Raw genomic sequence first — 25,043 nt, forward strand, 5'->3', positions numbered from 1 at the left:
TCGATCTAAATTCAAACGGACGACTATTCGTTGATTTTCTCGAAAATGCATTTTTCGATGTGTTGGAAGAACTATCTTTGGATGTGAGACACAGCATGATTTTTCAGTTAGATGGTTCACCAGTTCACACTAGTGGCATAACAAGGGTTTGGTTGAATAGGAATCTACCTATGAAATGGATAGGACCCAATAGCCCTCTCGTAGTATGGCCACCACGATCCCCAAATTATATTCCACTGGATTTTTGTTTGTGGGAAAACTTGAAAAATAAAGTTTATAAGGTTAGGCCAACAAATAAGGAAGATCTCCGTGCAAGAATTATACAAGCGTGTAGAGAAATCACACCTAGAGAACTGAGAAGAGTTGATGGAGGAAATAATAGAAGGCGCATAGAAAAATGTGTTCGATTGGAGGGAAATTTCATAGGAGGCATGAAAATATAAAATTGTCAACAGTTAAATCATTTGAAATTGATTGTTTTGTTTTTTAATTGAAAATGTGATTTTGAAAGTAGTACTTCGAAAGAATTTTGAACTACATAACATTTTTCGCCACAAAATATCCTTGTTTTATTTAAATAATGGGAAAATGAGAATATGAACTAAAATTAAGCATCCTATAACCTCACTGATTACATGTTTCCGTTCCTCTTACAAAATTACCATTTTCTCTATTATTGATAAAGAATAACTTTCCTGATAACAAAATAAAAAATAAATTATCTATGTGAAAACAAAAGTCAATTTTCTCTTAAACAATTCCGTTCATGTTTTGATGTCAAAACCAAAAAAAATCTACTTCAATTATTACGAAAGATACGGGGGTGTTTCCATGAGAAGTGAAACAAATTTGAAATTTTTTTCAAGAAAAAAGTATAATCGTAGTGAGTTGGTAGTCCTGATCACGAATCTGAAGGAATTTTGAGCCTATTTTGCCCCCTAATATGTTTTACCGTAAAAATGGGGTGTTCCATCGCGAGTGGCGGACAGTGTATATCACTTTGGCCAACTCCATTCAGGTGGTATATGCATTTTGAGCATTTCCATCAGTCCTGAGAGTTTCATCATTCTATCTCGAATATTACGGAAGATACGGGGGTGTTTCCATTATAAGTGAGACACACTGTATATCCATCTTTACCAATTTACCTGAACGAATAATTCAAATAGTTTTTTGTTTTTTTTTTTTCATACAAAATATCTAATTTATTTAGAAGTATTTTCAAGAAGCTAGCTTTTCAGTTTTTTCATGTCAACTTTCGGTATATCGGGGAGGGAGAGACAGAGGGATGCATCCTAACAACCCCCTCGGTGCACCCTTGTGTAATACCCAGATATTGCGACATTTCCATATTTCGTTTAATCTTGGTTCTATTGCGAGAAATGACATCCTCAAATGAATTTTCGCCAAATCAGTGTGATCCGATTGATATTGAATCAGTCCTGCATAATATGTGACGACATGGAACAACAGAATCACGCTGGATTGTTAGTAGTGGTGGGGCTTAGCCAGTGTGTGCTATCTCATTGGCTAGTGAAAGTACAACAGTAATAACGAACTATATATTTACAAACTTGGCGGAAAACTGATTAGACATATAAGTGCTTGAGCGTTATAATCAGCTGTCTAATGTATGTGACTTGAAGTTTGGGGTGAGTTTTGATGAGTGAAAAGTGAAGTGTTTTCATTTGGATTTTAAGCACGCTCAAGAAGTGAGTTGACAAACAGTGTTGTATTGTTTTGGAACTTGTCGGATAGCAGAAAAATCACACAAAAAATTCAATATATTTTCACTCGACAAGGGTTGAATTAAAAAAATATGTTTGATGCCTAAAAGTGTCTGGAACAATAAACACAATTTGCCATTTGCCAATAACAATGTAGTATGGTCTCAAAAATTATCGATATATAATTCTCAAAGTAGTCTCAATTAGTTGAGTTCATAAACAATTATTTCATTTTGAAAGTATACATCCAATTTATTGACGTGAATAACATAATAGTTAAAAGTTGAAAAGTAGATGTAAATAAAATTGTTTTTAATGAAGTTTATGTTAATGATTTTTTTTTGAATATTTTCCATGAAATAATCTAATTCAGATATTTTTCCGTTTGATGACTTCATGATAATTAAAAAGTACCGAGTAAACGATATAAATGGTATCAATTTTCAATCATCGCTGAATTAAACAGGCGATGAACTAATATTATGACTACCCAATTGAGAATAATTACTTTTGAGAAATATCAACGAAAATTCACAAAACATTCTGGATAGCGTTATCATAGGTACCTTTAAAATAAATTATCATTAATAAATAAATATGTAATATACTTTTCAGTGTTTCAAATTCCACTAAGGCCGTTTAAACAAAATTCGACTAAATTTTCCTTCAATATAATAACAGATTACTATTAGGAAAGAACAGTTAAAAAATTTATATTATTGAGTTTTTCAAATATTTTCCATACAATCATTCAATTCATATTTTTTTTCATTTAATGTCTCCATGATAATTGAAAAGTACTGAGTAATTTTTTCCAGGCTGAGTTGAAAAACAGCCTTGGCTAATACTTCACCTATTCATATTTATTCTGAAAGCTCTCTTTGCCTATTCAGTTATACTTTTTATGGTGAATAAAGAGGTATTTCTATCATTACTATTATTATTATCATTATAAGTAGTATTTGTTTTCAATTATCATTAAATTAAACAGGCGATGAACTGATATTATGACTACCTAATTGAGAATACTAAAATTTGTACAGCATCAAAAATATTTTGGTATTAATTCACAAAATATTCCAAAAAGCGTTATCATAGATACCTTAAAAATAAATTATCATTCGTAGATGGATATGTAATATACTTTTCGGTATTTTAAATTCCACTTGTGTACTTCAAACAAACATCGACAAAATTTTCCTTCTATATAATGACAGTATTAGAAAAGTACAGTAAAAGAGAATTGATATTGTTGACTTTTTTAAATTTTTTCCATGCAGTGATTTAATTCAGATATTTTTCCATTTGATGACTTCATGATAATTGAAAAAATACCGAGTAAACAATATAATTCCAGTTAGTATTGAAATTAACAGTTCACGTGGAATCATATAAATCAATTAATTGGAGAATATTGAAATTCAAAATCTATTAGCAGTAAAAATCGCAGTGGTATAAGTACGTTGAAAATTTTTTTTTGTTCATATCGAAATAAACCATATAAATTTCCATCAGTTGAATTCTAACTTTCTGAATACTGAAAATGAACTATCATTAAAGAGTTTGTATATTCTAATCAAGTATTGGATAATATTTTCAACAATATTTTGAATCATATAATTTCACATTCCCCACAGTTCGCCAGTCTACAAGTTCGAATCAACTCAGTAAAAGGAGGCAGGCAATCCAGTCCAGGTAACCCAGAGACCTCACACTGAGTGTGTGATCTTGACTCCAAAACAAGCGACTACGCTCGATCGTTAACTACCACATAAATATCGATATTGAACTTGAACTTGACTCGGAAACTTGAAGATGAAAGAGTTCATAACGCTTTGGAATAAATTCGTGGGGAAAACATACGATGCCGTTAATACTTCTCCAAATGTCGCAAGTCACAATAAAACAAAGGAACATCTGCAGAAACGGCATTTGAAATCATCCTGGAGCACTGCCACTAAATATAGAAGTAAGTGGCTTAAAATGAAAATGGTGGTGGGATGTATTTTACACTTCTTTTATTTTAATTTTTTGAAACATCCGTTAGACGCTGCAGGTCCTTTAGTTCAAAGTGGCACAATGAAGAGAGATTTGTTTTTGAATGTTTGAGAGAGGTAGTTTGTGAGGAGATTGAATTTGTATATTATCCATGTTTCTTTTAGACTTAAATTAGAAAATTTAGTTAATCTGGTGCAACTACTTTTCTTGCGGATATTAAATTACACAATTTTTTTTCTGAATATGTACGAGGACTGTTAAAAATATGAGGTGAATGTTCAAATTTCGTAAATTCGATTAGCAATTTTTTTATGTTGGTTAGGTTAGATTAGGGTAGGTCCAAAGTGAGTGGGTCTATTCGACTATCCGCCGCAACCCGCAAGGGTTTATTGTGGCTCACACCTATTCACATTCGACCAAATCAACCCAGCTTCTTAACGAAGCCGATTAGTTTATATGGTGAGTGGTTTTTCAGGTCAGATGATACCCACTACAATCTTCCCATATGAGGGTTTTTGCACGTAAGCTACACCTGACGATGCCTTAGATTCACCCGTGCAGGGCTCTTTGGCCTCTGGTTTTGGTGAATCATAACTTGAACGCAAACGTTTGCTAACCTGCTCATGGGGGGTTTGTTCCTCCACCTGAGACAGATTCTGAGTACGCCGCTCCAGAATTAGGTGCAAGGCGGTTTCATAGGGTACCCCGCTCTTGAAGAGACTACTCAGTTGTTTCCTGGTTGCACCACCAAACCTTTTTTTTTTTAGATTCAGTCATTGGATCAGGAGTTGGAGAGTTGAGAAGCTCGCCCTCTAGATCTAAATTCACAGATAAGTCAGTTGGAGTCGTAAGCTCGACATCCATCTCCTCTGTAGACTCAGCGTCAGAAAGAATTTTGAAGTTTACTCTGTCCATGAAAGTCCCACGAGTAGCTAGGGAAAGAAGGTCCATTACGTAGCATCGCCGTGACAAGGCGATGCTACGACGAGAAGGCGCCCGGTATCTCGAAGGTTCCGTAGTGACAGCTGATAGGCTCAGTGTCATTCATCCTCTCGGAACGGATACACACCTTAAGATTAAGCCATCGTTGGAATGCCATTCAGTTAGGGAATAACAGAACCACAAGTGATTCTGCCATTCCCATAGGTCGGTCGGTAGCCAAGCGGTTCGGCGTGGGTGATTTGTTCACTCACTCGAATTGACTGCCGTGTTGGTCGGTGGTTCAAGCCCTAGTCTGAACGATCGATCTTCACTTGCTATCGTCCAACCCGTGTTAGGAATCACACGTTAAAAGGTAAGACCTCGTTAATCCTTAGCTCACACAAGTTTCGACTTCTGAGGGTTGTCGTTCGTAGGGGTGCGACAGCTGGTTAACGGAAAAACAGATTCCCGTATCCAGCGGGACTACGTGGAAGCAGGCATTTAATGGCCGGTATGCTCAACCCCCATATCCCAAGCCTATGTACTCGCCAAAAAAGCTTGCACAGGGGTTTAGGCAGTGAATGATGAACAAGAACAGCCAACCCGCCTCATCCCTGCAATAACTGTTTCATATCAAGCTTCGAAGCGATGCAAATGACAGGTTCTGGTCCGATGAAGCTGCTTGTAGCACCCTCCTTTGCAAGGAAAACAGCAGGTCAGTATGGCCAGGAATCAAGACCAGAGATAATCTGTTGAGTCTTCCTATCGAGAAGAGTCGTTTTTGGCAATTTGCCACCAATTTAGACGTTGCTCGGTAGGAGCCAAGAGCTTCCAACGCCGTTTGACTGTCCGAGAATATTTTATTGACTTGTTTATGTTGGTACACTCGTCTAGAAGATATGCTCACAGTTTCAGCTGTTTATTTTGTTTATTTCTGTTTTTGTTTATTTCTGTTTATTTCACGTTTAGTTTGTTGGCGAGAGGCATGGAAGTTAAAAGTGTTTTGCGTGTCCGGCGATTTTCTGCTTCGAAATAAGTGGATAAAAAAAATTTGCATCCAATTTTGTGTAAAAACTGAAACTGAGTACTCAAAAAAAATGATATGTTGATAGTGGCATACGGTGATTGTACTCTGAGTCAGATGAAAATGTTGGGAAAGTGAAGAAAATCGTTATTGAGAATCAATATTAGAGAAGTTGCTGACGATGTCGGCATATCGGTTAGCTCAAGCCATGCGATTTTTTCGAAAATTTTGGGCATAAGGCATGTGACAGTGATGGAAGATTAAACTATCTATCTTCCTCTTGAAGATGATCACTTGGTGATCCAAACATATATGGAGGTGTTAAAATAACGGTTTGGTGTTGGGATGAAACTCCACTAATACTCAACCTTGAGAACGGTTGAATAAATGAAATACTTTATAGTAACGGGTATGGTTTTTCGGGGAAAACGAAAGTTTTATTAAGGGGTACCATGTCCCTCTCGATGTTGCATCAACCCATCTTATTGAGATTAATAGGTGTGCCATAGTGTCATATATAAGAGTATCATTCATTCAATAGGTTGGAGTTAAAATGTTCCTGAGAAATTTTAATGATATTCCAAAATTATAATTGCGAAGATATTCAACTTGGAAAAGACGATGGATTCAAAACAAAATTTATTTGAAATAATATTTCTTGATAAAAGTGTCGGATTCTTCCAAATCAAAATTTTGAAATGAGATCCTTGAGCAAATGAATGTTTCATATAAGTAATTCAATTACTATAAGTAATTCAATTACTTTAACTGTTATTACTTAACGTTTTTTTTCTAAGGTTGTGTTCGTTTTTATCAGTCTATAGCAAAATGTGATATCCCAGTGAATACTTATTCAATTCAATCGAAATGAGCGCCATTTGAATCAGTGTACTTTTGCCAACGAATAATTCCTTCAGCATAAAAATTGCGTGCTCGAGATTCGATGAAGTCGACGAAATCCGTTTTTGCCTGGTATGTTGGTGTGAGATGTGAGGAGTACAGTGGGTGAGGCAGAACTTCCGACGCTCAATTCGATTAATTTTCGAACGGTAATTTGTTAAACTTGCGAACGGGAGTTGTCGTGGAACAGGAATCGAACTCTTGACCTTGACTGTTGACCAGTACCTTGTCGTAAGGGATCCACGTTTCATCACACCTGACAAAGGATCCTTTTGGTTGCGCAAAAGAAAAAAAAACAGGCCTCGAAACGCGACAAGGTCTGCCGATCGTTCATATCGTGGAGCACCCAATTTTCGATTTTTGTGACAGAACACGCCTGAAAAAACAGTATGCTATTAACTGAAGATTTTTGACCAAATGTTTTTTTTTGTTTCAATGATGATAGCTAATTTGAGCATAACATTGAATATCTGTATAAATTTTAGTTTTTGGATTATATTCCAAAAACACTAAGTTTATTCTGTTAATAAATAATCCCTAATAGTCGAAATTTGTTAAGCAAATTGCTTTAGTGTGAACATATCGATTTTTTAAATTCCCCACTTTCCAAATACAAGGTGTAGATTTCCCCGGGTTCATATGTTTATCTGCAAATCAATAATTTTTATTGAAAAGGACACGATATTTAACTTACCTCATACATACTTTACATACCTCATTTATCAAATTTTCCTTAGTTTCCTGGTTCATTCTGTCTCCGTATTTTCTCCTCGGTTTTTCAAATGAACCAAACTCGGTAAGATTTTGATCCAATAACTTGAACATAGTTCAAGTACATTTCCGATGTTCTAACACTGTTCAATATCTCTTCAATATCTCCAATTTCAACAAAATAATGATACATCATTGATGTATCATATCATAAGTTGATGATGATGGCCTGAAGTCGAAACGTCGGACAGCAAATCTGAAAACACCATTATGTAGCAGGCAAAAAGTGGCAATGTAGAAGTGCAATTTATTTCAGAATTTTTTGAAGAATGAAGCCAGAAAAAAAACATTTTCTGAAATTACTGTTTTCCGGATATCTCCGGATATACTCGGAATTTCAGAACTTTCTCAACGGCATATCGTTAGTCAGGTAAATGCACAAATTTGCCCTAATTCAACCATCTTCGTATCTCTCATAGTTTCCGAGATCCCAATGGTGAGGATGGAATTTGAAACACACTGTATGCATGAAAAAGTAGAAAGTAAAAACGTGTTTCCTGAAAATTTTCATCTATTTTAAGAAAAATATTCCCTATTCAAGAAATGAAGAACTTTTTATAATAATACAGCTTTGTATGGCTTGATATACAAAAAAATAAGCAATGGACTTGACAAAGGTATTTCTCGAAACGCTCACAAAGTTTTTTTTTCGCTAATGTTTGTTTACCAATCAACATTTCCGTATCGGAGGTAATATATATGTACATTTTTTCGCATGCATAAAAGAGTACAATCAATATGACACGAAAGAAAATTGAATCAGGAGTAATTTTCCAATAAAAATACAAAGCACATAATGTAAATGTCTGACCTAACAATAAAAATGATTTCGTTTGGAATACCAAATCAATTTTCAAACAAATAGATAATTGTGCTATGAGCAAGGATCATGCTAATATTTTTGTTATGTAATCTCAAACATTTTTATCCTTTTGTTATTTCGTCAAACAAAGAAGAGTTCGAGAATCAATAAGTGGCTTCGTAGCGAAGAAAACTGCATGATGAGTCGATCATAACTAAATTTTTGTTGAATTCTTTATCAATTTTTCTTGAAATCGCGAAACGTCAACAAGTATTGTTTCATAAAACTCAGACTTTCAGTTCATGATAGTTCAATGAATTGAAAAACCATTTTGTCTTGAATTATTTATCTATCCCAGGTCAATTATCTCAGCAATTATAACTAAGAAATGATTATAAAAATTCCTTATATAAATTCTCACTTCAACCAATTGAAATTGTGAAAAACTTTCGATTCACAACACAATGTTAGACCAAGGTCGATAATATTTAAAACCAAAAAAATTATAGTAGGATGAAACCCATTGATAATGGAAGATGATTTAACAAAAATTAAAAGAAAAATGAATTACGGTCGATTTGAGGTCTAGAAGAGGGAAGGGGTGAGTTTGTAAGGGTAATAATCAGCTTATTTCGATTTCCGGCAAAACTACAAGTTCTGTGGAGCTACAATTTCAATAGCTAAGTTGTAACTAATAAAAATATCTACACTTTTTTCACATAACCTCAAAATATATGTGAAAAATTGAAATAACCAAGTTTTTGCCTTTTTATTTTTATCTTTTATAAATTTTTTGTCACGAAATTTGGTGAAAACTTGCCTTTTTGTGTACCAAACACACTGTGATTTTTTGAATTTGAAATATTCATGTTTTCACCTTATTTTGATTAAATATCGAAAAAGCACCATACTTTTCAATCGTAAATTCACGTGTCAAAGTATCTGCCTTTTCAAAAAAGTCAGTGGACTTTTTGTTCGTTAAAATCCCTTATTTCTGATAGGGTGGTGATAATGACTGTTGTCAGAAAATGCAAAAAACGAAAAAGACTCCAATCCAATTTATTTTAAGCAGTATGTTCAATTTTGAGCCATTGATTGAAATATACAGTAATCACTCGTATAAGGTAAGATTCCATGTTACATTGATGAATAAAAAAGTTAAAAATCTATGAAACATCTAGATTGCAAAATATTAAAGATAAGATTGATTTAAAGGGAATTCCATCTAAAAAACGTAACTGTTACAATTTTTTTTCAGTATAGAAGCAGGTATATAAATATACCTGTAAATCGTACTCTCGAATTTCGATATTTTTTACTGAGTATGTTATCCATCCATTATAAAATTTTTCAATACATCAGTTTTTTTCTCTTTGATGGCACTTCTTCGTGTTAAATTATCATTTTTACGCTTATGAATAGATCTGATTAATTGTAATCCATTTTTTCGATATCTTCTTCGTTTGCATCTTTTTTGTAAAAAAATGTTAGCCGAATTATCTAATAATAAATTCAGGATACCTTTCTTCGGTTAATATTTTTTATAAAAAAGATGCAAACAAAGAAGATATCGAAAAAAATGCATTACATTTAATCCAATCTATTCAAACTTGAGTGTAAAAAATACAATGAATCAATTAAGATTTCGAAAATATCAATTGGAAAAAATTCAATCATTTTTCGTATTGGCAAATCTCCCACCAATAGAAGGTGCAGCAGAACAACATTACTACAGGGCATATTATCACAACACAACAAAAAAATATTTTTTGAATGTTTGCTACACCAAATTAGTCAATTTCTACTAATGTTGGGGTGATAAAAACGAAAATAACAATGAAAAATTTTTATTAGCTCTGGTTTTTGAGATACACAGTACTTAATCTTAAAGAGTAGTTATACTATACGTGAAAAGTGAAAGTACATAAAACAATATTGTTATGTTTCTTTTAGAATATTTTAAGTACAAAATTAATAAAAAAAAACATTATCCTTAGTGTTTTGACAAATAAAAGAAGTTTGTACCACCAAATTTCAATTAAGTCCATCCGATTCATTGTAACATCGCTGTCGTTTAGCTTGTCTTTTATAAAACACTTCTGGAGCATCCCTACACACAGACCAGCAGTAGTCTGCAAGCATTGCTTCATTCCAACGGCCCTGATATCTCTGTTCCATTAAGGCAATGTCTTGATGGAATCTTTCTCCATGTTCGTCACTCACAGCTCCTCAGTTTTGTGGGAAGAAATTAAGATGAGAGTGAAGAAAATGAATTTTTAAGGACATGTTGCATCCAAGTTGGTGGTAAGCTTGAAGAAGCTCTTTAACCAATGCTGTGAAGTTATCATCTCTTTTGTTACCTAAAAACCCATGTACAACCCCCTTAAAGGCTTTCCAGGCTCTTTTTTCATTTCCTGTTAAAATCATGTCAAAAGCAGGATCATTTACGATTTCACGGATTTGAGGCCCAATAAAGATGCCTTCCTTGACTTTAGCATCACTCAACCTGGGAAACTTTGCTCTCAAGTACTTAAAAGCTTGTCCTTCCTGGTCAATGGCCTTCACAGAGTTTTTCATTAATCCCAACTTAATATGTAATGGGGGAAGGAGAACATCCTTATGATCTACAAGAGGCTCGTAAACTACATTTTTCTCATTAGGGTTTAGGTCTCGTGTAAGCCAGTTCATTTTTTTATAGTGAGATTTTCTATCTCGACTGTCCCACAGACACAAAAAACAACAGTACTTGGTGAACCCTAATTGTATTCCTAGGAGTATAGCAATGACTTTCAGATCACCACAGATGTGCCACTTGTGTTGTTCATATTTGATTGATTGGAGAAGTGTTTTCATATTTATATACGTTTCCTTCATGTGAACTGCATGACCTATAGGAATAGAGGGTAGCTGATTTCCATTATGCAGAAGTACAGCTTTTAAGCTTAGTTTTGAAGAGTCTATAAACAGTCTCCATTCAGATGGAGTGTGATCCAAATTCAAGCAGTCCATCAAACCATTAACATCAGAATAAACTACGAGGTTTTCTTTTTTCTCAAAAAAAGGAAGCAAATCTTTTTGACGCTGTCTGTACTGAGATATTTTCACATCATGTTTTAGAAGATTCCACTGTTGTAGTCTTGACCTTAACAGCTCAGCCTTTTCCTTAGACAAGCGAAGATCTCTTATAAGGTCACTCAACTCTGCTTGACTAATTCTGTGCGGATCACTAGACCTATCGCTTACCTCAAAATCAGGGTCATAGGATGTAGAAGGATGGGTTGCTCCTTCTAAACAGTCTTCATCACCTTCCTCTAAAATTTCATAGTTTTGGGGTGGAGAAGGGACTGGCAAATTGTCTGAGTGTGGTACAGGCCGAAGAGCAGATGGGAGATTAGGGTATTTAACCGTTCCTCTTTCCTTCATAGATAAACCTTGCTTAATGGGAGGAGTTAAGCAGAAATAACAGTCGTCTGTATGATTGGTAGGCTCACGCCAAACCATAGGTACTGCAAAAGCCATTGCCTGGTTTTTATTTTTCAGCCACTCTCGCAATATGACGGAACAAGAATTACAACATATATGAGGAGCCCATGATTTATCTTGGTCCCCAACTTTCACACCAAAATAATGTTCATAGGATGTCTTAACGATAGGTGTCATTTTACGTTTCTGAGCCTTAAATGTTATTTCACCACATATATAGCAAAAGCTATTGACAGAATTCACACACTTTCGAGGCATTTCAGATCAGCACTTAAATTAATTTAAAAATCAACTTCACACGATAATTTCAATAGCAACCAGTTGCGTACAATTGACAAACTCACATAGGTTATGTTTACTACTTAAGAACAGCTGATGAGAGGGGTGTTATGTAAACAAACATGTGTACCAACTGTTGGTGATGAAATATTTCATTTGTTGAAAACTCAATATACATATATATAATATAATGATACTATATCTTGAAAACAAGAGCTAATATATAATTTTTATGGTCACTTTCGGTTTTAACACGTAGAAATACATTAAAATCATCTAATTTCAACCCCGAAACAAAAACTTTGTTGTGTTGTGATCAGCTTCAAACTTGTCTGGGTAACGAACTGCCAGCAACAGTTTGGGGCTGGAATCAACATCAAAGTGTCATTTTGCCCAAATTTGCAGAAAAAAATTATTTCTGGAAATATTTGCTGCAGATATGGAACTTGATGTAACAGTTTAAAATGTGGCTGCCGAAAAAATGGTTTAAAATGCACAAATTTATGCTCAAATTGTCATGTCTCTGAAAAATGCCTTAATGTGGAAAGAAAACCTACGAGGAAGTTAATGATTCAGATGAAATTTAGTGAAGAAGCAATGCAGACTTCGTCGGTGGTGAAAACGGTGATGGTCTTGAAGATTTTGAAGATCTATTAGAATTGGAAAGGTTTGTCGAGTCTAACGAAGAAGGAATGCAATAAAAGAAACAAAAACTAATGTATATATTGAAATGAATGTATAACATAATAAAAAAAGTATCTGAATTCAAGATTACGACTCACAGATATATTTATGTATGAAATTTTCTATGACAAAAATGTAATTTGAATTCAGTTAACCAGCTCTTTCACTGAAAATAATATGTATCAGTCACATTTTTAGATGAAATTCTCTTCAAATTCTAACTTGAATATATTGAACAACTATTTTTGCATTTTTTTTGCAATCTTGATTTTTACGGATATATAATTTTTTTCTTCATTGTAACATGGAATGGTACATTATACGAGTAATTAAATTGTTGATTTAAAAAACTAGCTCAAAACTGAACATAATGTTAAAGAAAATCTATGGACTCGAGTTTTTTTGCATTTTCTGAGAACATTTACCATAGTAACGGATTTTTTTTCGTACACTATCAGAAAATAGAGATTTCAACGAAAAAAATACCACCATATTTTGAAACAAGCAGATATTTTGACAAGTGAATTTACCATTGGAAATTTGGATGCTTTTTCGATATTGAATCACAGTATGTTTGGTGCATAGAAAGACAAGTTTTCACCAAATTTCGTGACAAAAATTGTAAAAAATCAAAAACTTTGTTATTTACATTTTTCACATAAATTTCAAGGTTATGTGAAGAAAATGTATCTACAAATCTTGTAGGTCTTTTTATTACCTACAACTTTTTTCTATAGGACTTGTAGTTTTGCCGGAAATCAAGATGAACCAATGTTCATATCTAAAAACTCACCGTCTCACACTTCCCGACCTCAATTGGCCGTAATTTATTTTTTCTTTTATTTTTGTTACCTATATCATTTTTCTTTTCCTATGGGTTTCATTCTACTATAATTTTTTTCAGTGTGTAACCTTTTTTAAAGGCTTTCAGCGCTGGTCTATATGGCACTGTTTAGTGGAAATCTCAGAATAACGTGTTCCTTGAATGAGCAAAGAGAAGTTCAGAAATCAACAAGTGGCTTTGTATGTATTGATTGGTTTCCGGGTTTTGATCTTCACTGGTGTTTCTCTTCTTCTCCCTTGGACGCGTAACGCGGATTTTGTCTTCTCTGTCGTAGCCGTCCGCTTGACTGAAACATCAAGCTATTCAGATGATTCAAGAAGTTCTGAAGTTATTCTTCTCCATGGCTCCAAATAACGAACGTGTCAACTACATACCTCAACCAGTGCTTCGGTCGTTTATCTAATGTTTGAATGGATTTTTCTTCAAATTTTTCTATGTAGACATTCGCCTCTGCTAGGCTAAGTGGACTGCTCATGACGATTCCATCAACTTGTTCAAAAAAGGTTTTATTCCACTGAAAATATGTTGTCGTTGGTGAATGTTGAAATGAGTCGATATCTTGTGAAAAGATCTCCTCTATGTGTCTCAGGGATTCCTCGAGTGGCACATTTGTGAATAGGGAGACAATATCGAAGCTAACTAGAATATCGTTTTCCTCCAAGGTGATGCCTTTCAAATGTTTGATGAAGTCAGTGGAGTCTCGGAAGTACGTCTTAGTCTTCCTAATATGTTTCTGCAGCATATCCGACAATGTTTGTCGCCTCGACATAGATCTGGCATACATAGAAGGTGTCACTAACTGAATCGAAAAGTTCTAAAGACGGGGAAAATTAACACCGTCTTCAAACCAATGAAGAAAATATCAGAGTATCTGAGATCAGCAGAAATCCACTCGAATCAGCGAAAGTTTACAGGATTCCTTATAACTGTGTCTATATCGGTCCGACAAAAAGAAGCATTGGTAACCGCCTAGGCTAGCAGAAGCGGAGTTGCCGACTGGGACAGACCGAGAAGTCTGCAGTCGCTGAAAATGCACTGTCCGACGGGGAACACAAGAACCTGTTCGAAAATACCAAGAGGCTACCAAAGTCGAATCATTATTCAACAAGAATGTATTTCGAAGCCATATACATACAAATATACAAACACCAATACAAAATATACAAACACCAAGAGAAAGTCAGCAGATAGAAAGAGAAAACATATCTACCAAAGATCTGACACACAGAATTGAAAAGCGCCAAAACGGAGCCAAGTCAACCAAATCGCGCGGGAAGTACGCGCGAACCCGCCATTACAGAAAGTGCCCGAAAAATCAGTACTATAAATAGCACGGCAGAAATGAGCTACAGTTTCACTTGACACGTCAGGAAGAGTACTTCGACCACGCCACGAAGATGACTGCCGCAGTTACAGTTGAAACGTTTGGAAATTATAGCAAAAGAAAACCACGGCAAAACCCAGAAACCAACCAAAAAATTGACAAGAGCTGTGAGAGCCTTGAATCCTATATAAGTGGCTTTTTAATCAAAGAAACTGCATACGGACTGGGATGTCTTCACAGCCCAGCTCGAAGAGATGCGCGCCCCTCCTGAGGTACTCGACTCTCCCGACGAACTCGACGCGGCAGTTGAGCGTTTCGAGCTTTCTGTGAATGATGCGTTTCGAGCGGCCACCTCCAGGGAGGAGTGTCCGCTGAAGAGCTACAACGAGTTTCCCCCTCGTATCAAAGCCTTGATACGAGAGAGAAACCGCCTGAGAAGGCTCTACCAGCGAACCCTTTTCCCAGGGGACAAAACAGCGGCGAATAGGATGGCCAATCGTGTCAAACAGGCCATCAATGAACACCGAAACGAAAGGTGGGAAGAGCTCTTGGAATCCTTCGAACCTGGGAGTGACGAGCTTTGGCGAGTTACTCGTAGGCTCAGGGGGAAGAAGACTGCTCTCTCACCCATTCACGGAGAGCGCGGAGTGTGCTACTCCCCCGCCGACAAGGCGTTAGCCTTTGCAGACACGATGGAACGTCAGTTTCAACTTAACGTTGACGACGACGACGACATCGACCGCGATATGCTGCTGGAAGACCGGGTTCACCGACTTCTCAGGGAGGATGACGACGACGACATCCGTCCAGCTTCTATGGAGGAGCTGAAGGGTCTCATCAAGGCTGCGAAAGCAAAGAAAGCTCCGGGAGCCGATTCAATAACTAACAAGTTGTTGAAGAGACTCCCGGAAAACAGCGTTGAATTCTTGCTGAGTCTTATCAACAGTTCGTTGGCCCTCAGACACTTCCCTAGAAGGTGGAAGCATGCGGTCGTCGTCATGCTCCCGAAACAGGGTCAGAACCAGCTGTTCCCGCAGAACTATCGCCCGATCAGTCTACTCTCGTCGGCGGCTAAGCTGGCTGAAAGAGTCGTTCTACAAAGACTCAACGAAGAAGTTGAGGACCGAAATGTTCTGCCTAATGAACAATTCGGCTTCAGGAGAGATCACTCCACTGAACTACAGGCTCTAAGGTTGGTCGAGAACACCATCAGCGAGCTGAATAACAACAAAAAAGTACATATCGTACTTTTAGATATTTCAAAGGCCTTCGACCGAGTATGGCACGAAGGCCTTATACATAAGCTAAACGCGCTCGACCTACCTCGGGGCCTGATCCGGTGGATCGGATCTTTCCTGAGAGGCAGAACCTTTCAGGTTAGAGTAGAGGGCTCTCTGTCTGACAACAGAGAGATCCTCGCTGGAGTGCCACAGGGGGCCGTGCTCTCTCCGACGCTGTATTCACTCTATACAAGCGACCTGCCCAGGTCCGATAGAGTGAAGATATCCCTGTACGCCGATGACACGGCTCTACTCTCGTCTTCCATGGGGCGGGAGCTCGGCGTCGTCTACATGCAACTTGCATTGGACGACCTCGAGCGCTGGTACCTCGAATGGAAGATCCGAGTAAACCCGGAAAAGACTCAGGCGATAACCATGGGGAGATTACTATCTTCTCCGGCCAGAAAAGTGAGAGTCTCTGGAAGGGAGATTGACTGGCAAGCGCGGGTAAAGTACCTCGGCCTTTTAATAGACCGTAGGCTCACTTGGAACCCGCACATCATGTACGTTAAGTCCAAGATCGAGGGTCGGATAGCCGGTCTGTACCCTCTGATCAACAGGAAATCCAAGATGAGTCTTAAAAACAAAATCATGATCTACAACTCGATGTTCAAGCCTGTCATCATGTACGCTTCAGGCGTCTGGAGACAAGCGGCTCCGTCCAACATTTCCATTTTGGAAAGGTTGCAAAATAAGCTAATTAGGATGATTGTGAATGCTCCTTGGTTCGTGCGGAATGAAGCCATCCGCAGAGATTTGCAGCTGCCTTCCATTCGGCAGTCCATTCAGTCGAGGAATGAGAGAGTTTTCGAAAAAACGGAAACTCACGAAAACCCGTTAGTTAGGGAAGCCACAGATTATGCTGTAGACGACCCCTCCCGATATAGAAGGCCCCGACACTCTGTCGAATGAGGCCCTCATGTCCCCCGTTAAAGGATGAATAACTTTTTCATCCATCCCACCCCAGCCAGGTAGGGGTATCCCGTGAAGGGCGGCACTGATGTCTAAGGACTTCATGCCGTCATCCATCAGTCATGTACCCATTGGTCCATCTCAAGGCCAATGATCAGCCGAAAGGGTAGGGGAGCTGGTCTCCAAATCCTGAATGAAATGAAGATGATCGTCAAGAAACTGCATGATATGTCAGTGAACTGGAAATCTACTTGTCATTTTTATAGAATAATCAATAAATGTCGTTGTTTTCAATTGTTTCATTTGTGATGTTCGAAAACAGCACGCTCTATTCGTAATATTGAGACTAATACAAACTTTGATGTCAGTTCTTTCTTCGAGTTCTCAAGTACAATCTGGCCGGTCAAAGAAACGTACCTGTTCTGTTGTCCTAATGGGTTCTAAAAAAAATTCACAATTGAGAATGAAGGGTCAAAACCTCACTCCATTAGTGGCAATGACAAGAGTATTCCTTTTTTATGATTATAACATTCAAAAAATTTCCACTAATCGAATATTCAGGTATATCCCAGTTGATCCGATAAGAGATCTTAAAGTGACCAGCAGCTTCGAAATAAATTGAGGAGAGGACTCTTACTGAATAAGATAATTAGAACAAAATACGAATATAAATTGGAGTTTTAGTCTTTTTGAATTATAAATAAACTACCGATGTCAAAAAGAATTTCTTTACGTATTGGAATCTCCACAAAACATTAAGATTATCTTATTGGTAGAAACGTTCAAAAATACAGGTTAGGTTCGGCTGGGTACGATTTCTTGAGATGACGTTCAAAGTGACCCACTGACATCAATTAAATAAGTTTTTATATAAAAACAAATCAATGTTTCCAGTTAAAGTTATCGTGTGCATATATTTGAATATCTCAGTTGATGTTCAGATAAAATTCTAATAAACAGTCCGAAAAAGGTCACGAATTCAAAAAAGTAGAAAGGTAAGAACCAGTTTCAACAAAGAACACTGAAAGCTTCAATTTGAACAATGAAAGTTGATTGATCCAATGTCACATTATCTGATGTTATTTTTTTTATGTTTGGGAAGAAGAGGTCAATATTTTCAAAAAGACTGGTTTTGATAGTTTTCAAATAAAAAATGTGCTGTTAATACTGGTTCAAATGGTTGCAATCAGAAAATTCGTGTTTATGATATGTATTTTATGAGATATGACCAAGTAGTTAATTCCACATTAATACTATTTTATTGGCAGATACAGTTATAAAAATCATCGATGTTAATTACCAATTCGAGAAATATGGCTTAACTAATTTTGCCGTAGCAACAAATATTTTTTGAAATAATTCAATTCTCTAGTATTACAGAATAAATTTTTTCCTTTAATATGACTATATAATCTATAGAAAAGGATGTAAGAGTCTTAAACAAATCATAAGAACTACGTTTCCCTTGATAGATGTGATTTATTTGAAAGCGTCAAAATAACTTTGGAACATTCAATGCAAGAAGCACTTCGGTTCCTTTGTAAGAGGACAAATTAGGATACAGTTCGTTGCTGAACTGCAAAAACAGATTATGAAAAGTTTTAAATATCATTTCATATCAGGAAGCTCTGCCGATTTTTTTAAATATCAAATTGGAAATCGTCTTTGGATTTTTGCTCAATAGAACAGTTCGATTTACTGGTCCTATCATCAAAAAAATCTTGTCAGTCCAGTTCGAAGTATAATTTAATGCTTTATGTGAAGTTATTAACCTAATCCACTTGATTTCCCTCAAGGACAATAGTCCTCTCCTGAACCTATAGTCCAGATCCCAAAACCTACATTATATTGAAAGCTTTGTTATGTTCATGGATTTTACAGGTATATGAAACGCAGGTACCGGATATCAGGTATATCAGATATATCAGGTATATCAAATCATTTATGCTAGAATAATATAGGTATAAATTACTCGGATTTAAATGTAATCAGTTAGTTTTGAAAATGGTATAATAGCCGAAACCGGTCAACAATAAAGAAATATAGTGGAAAATAGACAAAAGTGTGTTTTTGTAGTGTATCCTCAGTTCTCTTTTAGATTTCAAGACTGTTAAACATTTCAAACTATAGAAATTCGAATATCTATAATTTCATGATTTGTATTTTGGAAGTGTTATTCCTTATCAATTTTTCATTTCTAACATTCAACATTGTCAATTGTATTCAAAAAAACAACAAATGTATTTTTATTCTTATAAAGTATCGGTGTATAAGGTTTTGATGATTTATAAGTATCAAACACTGGCATTCTAGTTTCAATTATTCTAAAGTTGCATTTTATAAAAAAAAACATTGAATCGAGTATTCCTTTACATCTATTTATTTCTTTAAACTATTGGAGATGCATCAACTTTAAAATTCCAAAATACCTATTGAAGATAATTCTTTCAACAAATGTTTATAGTATTCTTCTACTCAGGTAATATTTTCAGAGATTTTTTTTTATTATAGTAAGGTGAAATCCTCCACTTGGATTTTTTATTTTTAACGTTGATGTTTGTGTTAATTTTATTTAATTGGCGCATCCATTTCGATTATTTTATTTCCACATTGTTTACATCTCTGTTATTTTATACTGTTTTTTGGGTTTATAACCTTCCATAATCTGAAAAACTAATAACTTAGTTAATAGAGAATCTGCTGAAGTGTAGTTGAGGGTAAACTGAAAAGTTCATCCTGAAAAGTTACTGCGTAATATAAACTACTGGAAAGTCCAATTGGTCAGTAATTTGTCATATTCATAAATTTTCATAAAGTGGTTAACTTTTAGAAAAACAATATTTTTCAGTTTTCGAAACCTGTATTCACTATAAAAATCTTGCCTCAGACAATAAAATTAAAAAGAAGTGCTAAAAATAACAATTATATTAAGTAAATGAATACAAATGGCCGATAATTGATGAAAATCCATATTAAAACTAATCAATACAGTTTTTTGTATGATTTTCATTATGAAGAGTTTCACAAAAACCGCGACACGTGTTTGATAGCTTTCTCAAGCGTAAACAGTTAACGATTGAGAAACCTATTGTATAGCGAAACGCGTGTCGCAGTTTTTGTAAAACCCTCTTTAGTGAAAATCATACAATAAACTGTATTAACTAGTTACAATAATTTTAAGCAACCTAAAATAAAATTACAATAAAATAAAATTTTATTTTATTTTACAATAATATAAAATTGTATTATATTTTACTGTAATATTTCAGGGCTGTTTTCTGCATGATATAATTGTTATTCTCAGCTATTTTTTTTAATTTTATTGATTCTTTCAGAGATTTCAAAATATTTTATCAAACAAACGTTCTAGATAACATTACGAAACAAAGCATTCAAAAAATTGTGATTTCTGCAATAATTGTAGCTTTGGCGAAATATAATTATTATTTGAATTTGAATCTGTTTTAAAAAAAATCTGTTTTTTAGGAGAGATTCATTTTTGGGAAAGAAAGATTTTCGCTTCCTACTTCTCCATCCTGATACGAAAAATGTTATCTCAAAACCTATGACTTGATAATAAGTTCAAACTTTCGAATATCATTCGTCAATAATCTACAAGCCTTCCAACGGAAAGGAACGGATATATCTTTGCTCAAGGTGATTGCCATAAATGTAATTATAATTTAAAAAATGTCGAGCTAATTATACGACTTTCCACATTTTGCTCCTTCGAACTTCACTGGACCAGACAAATGTATTCTTACTTGTTGTTTTCGAGAAATTAAACTCGTTTTTCTGTAAAATTAATTTCAGTAATGTTGTACTAGCAATGAAACGGTGTTGATTGATATGTTACTGTCTAGAGGTTATTTTTGATTACAGGTAATTGTTTTTATAACATTTTGTTTTTTCATTGTCCAACCTTAACAAACAGATACGAAAAATCAAGACTGTCCCTTCAAAGATCTATCGAAAAACAGGGTCACTTCACAAGTATTAAATATAATTATAGATTAAATTCATTCTACATTCATTCATTCTTCTTCATACTGTCAAAAAACTGTTTCATTATTTTGAACTCCACAAATACATTTCGTGTACCTTTGCAATTTTCCAGTTCTTTCAAAAGCGGTTCGATATCACTTCACAAAACATAGAGCCAATCAAAGAAATTTGTCATGATAATTCGTTGTGGACTTTTTTCAGCCACCTTTGTGATCAAAACAGTTCTTATATTTTATTATAAAATTTTATGCACAATGCAATTCACTCATCAAAGTTGTTTCCGTATACCTGAATACTGAACCGACCGTCAGACTCTCCAGTAGCGGTGGGTAAAGTCAGAGGAAGCTGCGAATGATAAACCAGTAATTGAAAAAAAGTAATTTTATGCACTCCATAATTTTCACCGTTCATTATTCTCAAGGTATATTCAACTAAAAAAGTTGTCAGACCTTGATCTGCGGGTGGATTGTTCGTCAGTAACGCGTAGTAACGTAATCCTGAATTTTAAAAAAAGTAATAGTACGCAATGTGAAATTATTTGTAGAATAAAAAGTACAAAAACAATCGTCAGACGTTATGGAAATAGTGGAAAACCCGTCAGTCGAGCAATCGAAGTGGATCTCAGCTCTCGGAAAGAATCAAGCGCGCGGCATCTTTTGCGGTCCAACTGACAGACTTTCCACTACATTCATGTCGTCTGACGATTATATTTATTTTTTATACTCAAAAAACTATCTCTGAAAACAATTTCAGGATGCATACAATGACTTTGATAAGTTTAAAGGAAGATAGTAGATTCGTTATTAAAGACTGGAAATGATTATCAATATTATGAAAATGATTGTAAATTTTAATAGGTTTCGTGATTAAAAATTCATTTTATAAATAAAATATGAATAAAATCGTATAAAAAATAATGGAAATGTGGCAAATTATTATTCTGATTCTTCATAGTCGCTATCAGAATCACTCGCGACCAGTGAACTTTCATCGCTGCTGTCTTCCAACCCGCTTTCATCCCAATCTTCATCTTCATCGTCGTCTTGCGATTTTGTTTCGTCTAAATGATCAGAAAAATGCATTAATATGAAATGTAGGTTGAAGATTAACAATTCAATGTCAGAGAAAAGTATGACAAATACCTATAATATTATCGCTTTCATCTTCGATTGAGTTCGTGATGCTTTTTATCGAAGGCAATTAATCTCCTTCGAACCTTCTTTCCATCCATAATCAGTTAGAGTTGAATGAGTTGGTGTTTGATGAGATGCGTGAGTCCACAATTGAGCGATATAACTGCTCCTCAATAATTGTTGTTGCAATTCTGAATGACACGGTGGAAGAGTAGAGCCCTCGAATGTTTTATTAACTTTTAAAATATCTTCATTTTCATTAACCTTGTATGTTTTCATGAATTCTACTACCCGCGATAAATTTACATCATTTATATTATCAAAACCATACAAACGGCAAACAAATTCTTCCAATAATGCAAAATTTTCATGGGAGTTTGGGTGCATATACGTGAATAGATCGAATCTTCCTAATCTGATGTTCCGATTCAACATAAAATAATTATCAACTAAACTCACATAAATCATATCAAATTGAGGAGTCTTTCAATGTTCACCAGGATTACGTTACTACACGTGACTGACGAACAATCCACCCGCAGATCAAGGTCTGACGACTTTTTTAGTTGAATATGTCTTGAGAATAATGAACTGTGAAAATTATGGAGTGCATAAAATCACTTTTTTTTAAATTACTGGTTATCTTCCGCAGCTTCCTCCGACTCTACCCACTAAGGTTGCGCGATCTGATGTTCGGTTTGGTATTTCGTAACATAAAAACTACTTTATCGATTGAATTAATTGCATTATGCAATTGCGAATGACTCTTATAAAAAAGTGACACTACCTCCCGGACTATAAAGACCGCATCAAACATTGAATTATTAATGTAAGAGATCCTGTATTTTTTGAAACTAGAAGGGTCAACAGCAGTTGGATAGTTCTACAGAGGCTGGAAATATGTATTACGAAGTCTATGAATGCAAATTCCTTTTGGAGAGAACTAGCACATACTGAACCAGCAATTCTTATAACATAATATGGAAAAGAGTTTGTTTGAAGGTAGTTGAGAATGTTTCGTGGTCTATTTCATTAGTTCGGACTTCCATTGTCTAATATGATATAAATTGATTTGAAATACCTGAAAGAATCTTTTAATTTCTTACAGATTCTTTCAGGTATTTCAAATCAGTTTATATCATATTAGACAATGGAAGTCCGAACTGATGAAATGCATGGAAAAGAGTAGATTGGAAAGTTCATCAAATACGAAATAATCACATTCAGTGCGAAAAATATTTTTTATATTTCCTGAAAGTCCAGTGGAAAGTCCAGTGTAACATATACAAATGTAGGCTTGCACGCCTGGCATCAATGTTTTGGTTGGTTTACGGATTTTGCCGTAGTCTTTTTTGGGTATAATATCCAAACGTTTCGACTGCAACTATGGCAGTCATCTCGTGGTCGAAGTACTCTTCTTGACGTGTCAATTGAAACTGTTGAAACGTCATGATTATGCCACTGAAGATGACTGCATCCATTGCAGTCGAAACGTTTGGATATCATATACAAAGAAGACCACGGCAAAACCCGGAAATCAACCATAACAGTAGAAAATATATTCACTGGCTTTTTTCCATTTTAAATTTTTTTGAATTATCAGGCACTAGCACTGATTGTTCATCGATTTTCAATTCGAAATATCATTTTCTCAGTTCACAGGACTCTCTCTCTCGATATACTCATTGATATCTGACGAAGAAAATACATTAACATAATTTTTAAATCGGTAAATATCCCCTTGACTCCCACCTTGAATTCGTCATTATAAAATTATGCTGTTCATATATTTTGGGAAAATATCTGTGTTTCTTGCAACAGAACTTTTCATTCATTGGCTATCAATTCCTTTCATTCCATATAATATTTAATGATATTAAGTTGTATCAAAAGTTCTGTCCATTTTTATTGGTCTACTTCAAACTGTAATATCTCGATTAATACTTATTCAATTCAAACGAAATAAGCGCCATTTGAATCAGTGCATTTTTACCAACGTAACACAAGTGGATTGATTCCATCAGCATGAAAATTATGTGCTCGTGAATCGTTGAAGTCTGCGAAGGCCGCTTTTGCTTGGTCCTGATTGGCAAAGGTTCTACCGGTGAGAAAGTTATCGAAATGCTCCAAAAGATGGCGTGAGGTCTGGGGGAGGAAGAACTCAACGCCCAATTTGGTAAATTTTGGAACGGTGGTTTGTGAAACGTGCGGACGGGTGTTGTTGGGGAACAGGATCGGACCTCTTCTGTTGTCCAGTGCCGGTTTTGATACATTTTATCGATTTTTCTATAGGACTCTGCTGTGATAATTTGGCCCGGGCTTTTCGCCTTTGGGAAAACCACTGTCCTGAATGTCTCCTGTTGTCCTTAAGGATTCACTTTTCATCACACGTGACGATCAATCCCAAAAAAAGGATCGTTTTGGTTGCACAGAAGCAAAGAAGAACAGACCTCGAAACGTGAAATTTTCTGTCGACCGTTCAAATCGTGGGCACCCACCATCTCCACCAGGGTCCTCAAATCGTCGTCCTGGATTACTGTAGGTCGACTACTTCGGGGCTCACCTTTGAGGCTAAACTCTCTAGAATGAAATTTTGCTAACCAATAGTGCGTTCATTAACACTATCATTGTCAAATACCTGATAAATTTTTCAGGCTCTTTCGGCAGCGCCTTGGTTCAATTGGATTCCGTAGAGAAAAACTGATCGAAAATCACATCACATCACATCATATAGTAATAAGCTGGAAAGAGTCAAAAAATTGAAATTTGTGAAAAAATAACAATCGATATATAGAGTACAATATTCTCTAATTATGAGTAAATACCACGACACAATGAAATGAATATATATTAAGATAAGAAGCAATGAAAACACATGACATTGGAACGGACGAAACAACTTAATATTTCTTATTATATTTTTGTAAGGTTTCTAGAAAATAAATATTTACACAGA

At 35.4% G+C, this 25,043-nt stretch overlaps 1 protein-coding gene across 3 annotated transcripts in view; it reads left to right on the forward strand.

Annotated features, from left to right (window-relative positions):
* Positions 1-25,043, forward strand: part of LOC111502320 (scavenger receptor class B member 1) — a 277,624-nt gene that overhangs the window by 171,555 nt on the left and 81,026 nt on the right. The window contains exons 1-2 of one of the 3 annotated variants that reach the window (XM_023156386.2): positions 1,519-1,652; positions 3,365-3,696. The exons of 1 other annotated variant lie outside the window; for it this stretch is intronic. In XM_023156386.2, the coding sequence (XP_023012154.1) occupies positions 3,543-3,696 (154 nt within the window). In that variant the 5' untranslated portion in view covers positions 1,519-1,652; positions 3,365-3,542. Of the gene's footprint in view, positions 1-1,518; positions 1,713-3,364; positions 3,697-25,043 lie in introns of those variants that run through there. One more of the 3 variants, XM_023156385.2, reaches the window with a different exon arrangement.

The sequence above is a fragment of the Leptinotarsa decemlineata genome, unplaced genomic scaffold (genome assembly GCF_025532065.1).
Source record: "Leptinotarsa decemlineata unplaced genomic scaffold, Ldec_3_MD MMD2_tig00026340_RagTag_RagTag, whole genome shotgun sequence".
Lineage (NCBI taxonomy): Eukaryota > Metazoa > Arthropoda > Insecta > Coleoptera > Chrysomelidae > Leptinotarsa > Leptinotarsa decemlineata.